Source organism: Dreissena polymorpha, chromosome 9 (assembly GCF_020536995.1).
Source record: "Dreissena polymorpha isolate Duluth1 chromosome 9, UMN_Dpol_1.0, whole genome shotgun sequence".
Lineage (NCBI taxonomy): Eukaryota > Metazoa > Mollusca > Bivalvia > Myida > Dreissenidae > Dreissena > Dreissena polymorpha.
The window spans coordinates 96,984,220-96,991,903 of NC_068363.1; the positions used below are offsets into that span (position 1 = coordinate 96,984,220).

Sequence of the window (7,684 nt, forward strand, 5' to 3'; positions counted from 1 at the left end):
CCTCAGGCATGTTTATGCATCCTACTCTTGAGGTCCCCAGGAATGTGCATAAGCCAGCTACCTGTGGGTCGGATGAGTTGTTCTCATCATCCTTGGACCAGGGTGTCCCTGCTGAGTTGGTACTGGGAACCAGTGCCCTGCTGTCCATGGCAGAGTCCGGTACCCAGCCTGATGACACACTGCCAGCTATAGCCAGTCTCTAATGAGATATGGACAAAATATCAACATAGGCATTGAGATTGTATTTGAATGCCAAAATGTATTTATGAAAATCTGAAATTTGCTTTTTTGTTTCATGTCATACACAACAATTTCACAATATTATTGTTACTTTAGAAAGATATGAAAACCCTTAAGGAATTATATAACTGTGAAATATAATTCCAAAATGTAATATTTACTAAAAAAAGCTTTTTCCACACAGTTGAGCATTTCAAGTCACAAAACATACCAGTAATTATAAATATTAACAATTATGTGTAGAGTATTGTGAAAGTAACAAATGCCTTATTGAAAGTAACAAATGCCTTATTGAAAGTAACAAATGCCTTATTGAAAGTAACAAATGCCTTATTGAAAGTAACAAATGCCTTATTGAAAGTAACAAATGCCTTATTGAAAGTAACAAATGCCTTATTTTTTTGACTAATATTAATGAGCCTTGCTCTGGGAAAAATGGTTTCAATTCATGTGCATAAAGTATGGTCACAGATAAGCCTGTGCAGTCCCCACAGGCTAATCAGGTATGCCACTTTCCACTTCACCTGGAATTTTGTTAAGAGACTTCCTTTCAATGAAAAATTCCTTAAAAGAGGAAAGTTTCCTCCCTGACAAGCCTCTGCAGAATACACAGGCTAATCTGGGATGATACTATACACACATGCATTAAGCTCTGTTTTCGCAGAGCAAGACTCATATGCTGGAAAGATGAGTTGTATGGAGAGTGTAGGACAATGGAACAGTCAGAAAGAAGCACTGCACCCCTTTATAGCAGCCTGTGTTGAGGGCATATGCTCACCTGGTCGCCATGGCCGCCATGTCCCTTCATGAACTGGTGTTCGAGCTGTGGGTAGAACTGGTGCACATTCACCTGGTTAGGGTCCTCAGTCACCTGTAACAGTCCTCTCTATCAGAGTGCATATGGGTCTCATTCTGGGAAAAATGGGCTTAATGAATGTGCCTAAAGTGTCCTCCCAAATTAGCCTGTGCCTACAGCGTCACCACACTTTCCACCTAGACTTTTTTTTTAGAAGAGACTTCGTTTATAAGAAAAATTGCATAAAAGCGGAAAGTGTTGTTCCTGATTAGCTTGTGCACAGGCTCATCTGGGATGACACTATACACATATGAATTAAGCCAAGTTTTCCCAGAACACAGCTCAATTACCACATAACACACAGGAATCGACTGGAACACCACAAATAGCAAACATATTTAGTGCACAATCATACGCTCAGGGAACACTAACATGCTACTAAATTAATCCATTAGTAAGGATTAAATCATAATCTTCATACAATCATATTACTATATTCACTGGAAATTTCCAACCTTCTATGACAACTGTATGAATTTAACTTACTTGTGTTAAGATTTATAAAAACAAAAACAACAAGACTATTGCCAAGCAATATAAGTCCCCTTACCGGTGAAACTCCACCATTTTCAGCAATATTTCTAGTCTATTTGTTGCCATAGCAACTACAATTATTAACGTAGGAACATAATGAAATGACATGCATAATCTCCATATTGCCATCTATCCATGTTTCATGAAAAAATATAAAGAACTTTTTAAGTTATCGCAGGATCCACCATTTTCAGCAATATTTCTAGTCTATTTGTTGCCATAGTAACCAGAATTCTTGACGTAGGAACAAAATGAAATGACTTGCATAATCTCCATATTGCCACCTGTCCATGTTTCAAGTTTCATGAAAAAATATAAAGAACTATTTAAGTTATAGCAGGATCTAGAAAAGTGTGACAGACAGACTGACAGACTCACAGAGCGCAAACCACAAGTCCCCTCCGGTTTCACCGGTAGGGGACTGAAAACAAATAAGAGGGCACTCATGGACCTTAAGCCCTTACCCAAGTTCAGGGACAGCAATTGTTGAAGACTCAACCAGGGGACAGCAGTTTTTGACTGCACTGGAACTAGATTCAAACATGCCATTCATAGTTTCAAGATAAACAGTCTGACCAAGTTTCATCAAGTTTTTTGTATCACAAATGTGGTACATTTGTTTTTAAAGAATTTAACTGGTGACCAAGTTTTAAGACACAATTGCCCCAGACTCAAAATTGACCTAAATGTTGCATCAAATGTGGTAACAAGATTTTTGTCAGATTGACCTGATGAAATACTTTTATAGACAAACAAAACCAGGATTTGAACTCATCCTAGATAATGTCAAGATAACCATTCTGACTGTGTTTTATCAAGATTGAATCATAAATGTGGTTTCTAAAGTGGTCACAAAGATTTTACCTGACGGCTGATTATTTTTATGCATGTGACCCTGATTCAAATATCGCCTAGGAATTGCCAAAGTAAACATTTTGACCACGTTTCTTAAAGATTGAATAATAACAATTGCCAGTAAAGTGATAACAAGCTTTTTCTATGTTTCAATGTGTTGACCTAGTTTTTGAATTAATGTGACCCAGATTCAAACTAAGCCTTGAAAATATCAAGACACACCTTCTGACCATGTTTAATTAAGATCAAGATATAAATGCTTTTTTCAAGAGTGCTAAAAAGATTTTTTAAGAGTTGACATTTTGACATATTTGTTTAACATACATCAACCAGATTCAAGCTCACATAGATATTGTTAATATATACATAGTTGCCGAGCTATATTGAGATTGAGTCATAAATGTGGCCTCTAGAGTTGTCACAAGGTTTTTATATGATATAACCTGGTGACCCAGTTTTTGGATGCATGTGACCCAGATTTGTACTTGGCCTAGAAAATGTCAAGTTAAATATTGGGACCCCTTTTATCAAGATTGAGTCATGAATGTAGTCTCTAGTGTGGTAACAAGGTTTTCTAATATTTGACATGGTGATCTAGTTTTTGGATACATGTGACCCAGATTCAAATAGTCTAGATACAAGTTTACAACGCACACTACACACCGACAGACATAGGGTCATCACAAAAGCTCACCTTGAGCACTTTGAGCTAAAAATGACAATTCTTAGGATTTTGTATTTTATCGTTTTGTATAAACATTGACATAAATTTAATGTTTGAGTGAGAAAAAATCAAATAAATCTATTCAATGATATCACTGATGCATCAATCTTTCTTACTAACATAGTACAGTTCATTAAAAATGTGTTTATATGTAAATACTGTAACCAATAAAACTAAATATCTCTTGTTGTATTCAATGTTTTCAATATATAAATAGTTTGCACACACTCAAGTATTTATATATATATGAACCTTGATATATAAAGTGAAGAGAAATCATGCACAGCTAGCTATTTGATATAGTTTAGGGCAAAGAAGTAGCAGATATGTACAAAACAAACAAAATCATTATAAAAATGTATTCTGTAGACAAAGAAAAATGTTTAGTAATTTCCATCCATTCACTGCACATTTGTTGAGCAAAAGATTTTGTTGTGTTAACAACAACAACCAACATTAGTGTAACTCATAAAGTTCGAACCAAATACATAATAGGTTTTTTAAATGATGAAATTCTTTTTGATAATTCTTAACATATTTTAATGTCCCTTTAAAATGAATGAAGACTTCATTTTGTAGTTAATTATTGCGTCCATGTAATTCAAACCACAATCCTCTCTTTAATAGCACAACTAAAGATGGGATGGCACATGAAGTTGATTCAAATCAAAGGCTTCTAAGTAATTCTTAAGATTTAAATTATCGTCAGATGTTTCTAAAAACAGTAAAGATGTTCATCTGAGTAAAGAAGTAGCTTAAAACAAGATAGAAAGTGTTGCTTCCTGAAAAACAGTATATTTGAGCCTACGAAAACTGGTTTTAATTAATGCGCGTACAGTGTTGACTCAGATAATCCTGTCAACACAGGCTAATCAGGGACCACCCTTTCCGCTTAAACAGATTTTCATTTAGAAGAGACTTTGTTCAATGACAAATTGCAGAAAAGCGGAAAGGGTCGTCCCTAATTTGCCCGTGCCAACTGCACAGGCTTGTCTGAGATGACACTTTATCCACATGCATAAAGCCCAGTTTTCTTAGAACCCAGCTCATTTAGACACATAGCTCATTCAGTCATGCACATGCAGTTGTGAGTCAGCCAAAATTTGATCAAGATTATACACATACCCAATATTCGGACCAAACAACCTGGTCAGTTACATCCCATGATATGAATTTAGATAATTTCTAAGGGTCTCTGAAAAATAAATACTTCAGGAAGTAAACTGTTTTGAGCAGCTTTTGTGATGTTTTTGAATTACATTTTTGAACTTGGCCGATATATCATAACAAGAAATGTTCTAAGCCAGTTTCATAAAGATTGAACAAAAATGCAGCTTCAATGTTTCCCTATAAAGTTTATAGTATAAACATATAAGGAAACATTCATTCCCTAGTGGCCATCTTTTTCAACGGACTGCCACCATTTTCAAACTAAGCAGAGATATCATTAACACAAGTTAAACGCCAAGGGTGGGGCAAATTTATTCTTTCGGGGCGTGATTTGACAACATTGTTTAGAGATCGAACATTCAATTTTTAACGCTAAATATCAAACTCCTGTGCTTTGCGTTTTTTTTAAGTGTTCACTTCATACATATAAGGGAAACAATATCTCCCAAGGGCAGGCCCAATTTTAACTGAATGGGCATGAGTGGAACAAACGTATTAGAGGACCAACATAAGATGTTATACCAATTGCACACCTGGGTCATGCTTTTTTAGAGATTTTTTAAACATTTTGATATACAAGTCGTTATAATTCATGTGACCCCAAGGCTTTGCAATTTTTGAACCCAGAGGCATGATTTAAAAAAAACAAAGTAGACAACTATAAGTAAAACACCAAACATTAAAGCCAGGAACCTTGTCGTTTCAGAGAAGATTTGTGAAGTTTTCATGCTTAAATTATTGACAGCTCTGTTGACTTAAATATGCAATACACCAAAACGATTAAACAATTTGAAAGAGTATCAATCATATGAATTTTCATACAAATCTGCCTAGACTTAAAAAAGTCATTAGAAGGGAAAGTTAACGCATGTATGGACTTACAGACGAAAGAAAACTATGTGGTCAGGTGAGCTCATAAAATTGTAATGTACTTATTTATGAAAAAACATAGTTAAAGCTTTGTACTTAAATGCAGACAGACACTAATAAGGTCCTTAAGAAGATCAAATGGAACAGTATGAATAATGACGGGATATAACTGACCATAGTTTTTAACAATACTCAGACATAATCAAAGCACTGACAATGCACATTTATATAACTGCACATAATTGGCACAACAGCCACAGTCTACATGTGTTATGCACGTGGCACACATTGCCGGCAATCTTACTCGTGAGTCAGAACTGATAGTTGACGCATCAGCTGCTTTTTCTGGAATCTGGCATGTCAAGATAAACACAATGACTCAAAATAAAAATTACCCTAGAATTAAAAATATTTAAAAATCAGACTCTAAAACATTTTAAAAAGTACGTAGTTTAAAGCATGCAGCGTAGCATGCAGTGTTAATACATTTATCATTCATGAAGGAACAATTGAACAATTAAAATAAGTCCTGCGTTTGTGAAACACAATGCCTCCTTCTGCGCTTTGAAGCCGAACAGCAGCTATTTTAGAGAAAATTGTTAACTTCAAGGCCCATAACTTTGCAAAAATCAATAGACCTGAACCAAACTCACACTTCATCTGTAAGTAATGTAGGTCGACTCACACACCAAGAACCAATATCTGAAAGCGCATCGTAAAAATCCGACAGAAAACGGTGATAATAAAGAAAATTTCTAAGGCAAAAGCCCATATTATTGCCAAAAATTAATGGACCGCTACAAAACTCACACTTCAACTGATAATCATGTAGGTAGACTCATACCAAAACATTAGCTCAATATGATCTGAAAGCGTTGCGTAAAAAATCGCCGGAAAACGGTTATTATAGAGAAAATTTCTAAATCCAAGGCCCATAACTTTGCCAAAAATCAATGGACAGGAACGTAACTCACACTTAATGTGAAGGTCATGTAGTTAGACTGAAATACTATAAACCAGCTTAATATCTGAAAGCTTTGTGTAAAAAACCTCCAAAAAATTGAATAACCAACAGAAGGATTGGACTGACAGACGGACAGTGCGACTCCTATATGTGAACCAAACGGGGCATAAAAATCTGATAACAGAAACTATTACAATTTACTTTAAAAGTTGGACGAGGCATGTTATTGATTAACAAAAAGTTCTTATCTGGATTTCCACTCCTTTTTAACAACTGATCAAATCAGAAGGTACAAACAAGTCTACACTGACCCATTTCATGCACATATTTACAAGACACAATTTGGACAAGTAATATTTGCTTAACCCTTTACCACTTAGATATGTATTTTGACGCATTTGTATTCGATAGAAAGTTAAATTTAATTTAAAATCTTTCTTACTTAGTCCAACTTTCAAAGTCTTCATTTCCAACACTTAGTTATTGATGAGCAGCAAACAGCATAAAACCTGAACAGACTGCGAGTTACTCGCAGGCTGTTCTGGTTTTAGGCTAGTTGCAAAAGTCATTTCACTTTGCTTCTTATGGCGGAAAAGGTTAAGGACAAGTATTAAAACTGTATGTGGACAAGTGAATACATGTAATTGAAATATGTCCACAACCCCTGAACAGCAGTTTCTAAAAGATATTTGATCACATGTGGTATTAGATGACAAAAACACCAGCAGGCTTACCTCTGAGAGCTTTACATCAAACACGCCATCAATGAGCCCTTCTTCGGAGCCCTTGCTCATGAAGCTGTCGTCTCTCTTAATGGGGTTTGGTGTTTCACTCAGCTCCTCCCTCTCCAGCCCATCTAGCATGTCCAGACCAGACTCAGGGGTCTCTGATGTCGCCTCCGTCATCGTGTGTTTTAGTTTACTTTCTTATCTACATTGCTAATCAGCTTCCTTGATTCTGAAATACACAGTTTATTTGTTTATTTTTTTGTTTACGTTTTATTTTTTTTAATGTGAAACTTAATACATGTATATAGATTTAGAAAAATATGAAACTTGAAGAGTGTTGGCAAAATAATTAAATTTTTCTTATCCTTTCCAAATTTTAAATGACCATCTCAATGTACTCCATAATTACCATATGAATTTGGAAGGACATTTATATCATGAAAATGTGCTATAATGACAGAAGTAATTATGTTATAGTAAATTTTGTGTCAAAGAGCACACAAGTTTGTCAGATATTGTAATTGTTCGCCACATTTTTTGCCATTCCGACAAATTTTGTAGACTTTGCGACAACACTTAAACAGCAATATTACTCGAATTTTAATACTTTTGTTTCAAAGTAATTTTGTGAGTACTGTTTGTTCTTGGTCACAAAAATTGTGAATAAAATATAGAGAAATAATACTAAAAATGATAAACATTATAACCAGTAACTTTTCCAAATTCTGGTTCCATTTCCATTG

At 35.0% G+C, this 7,684-nt stretch overlaps 1 protein-coding gene across 1 annotated transcript in view; it reads right to left on the minus strand.

Moving 5' to 3' along the window:
* Positions 1–7,157, minus strand: part of LOC127843571 (tetratricopeptide repeat protein 16-like) — a 28,981-nt gene extending 21,824 nt beyond the window's left edge. Inside the window, 3 exon segments of the mRNA XM_052373240.1 lie at positions 62–199; positions 1,019–1,111; positions 6,948–7,157. Of these exon segments, the coding sequence (XP_052229200.1) occupies positions 62–199; positions 1,019–1,111; positions 6,948–7,118 (402 nt within the window). The 5' untranslated portion in view covers positions 7,119–7,157.
* Between the last annotated feature and the right edge of the window lie 527 nt (positions 7,158–7,684).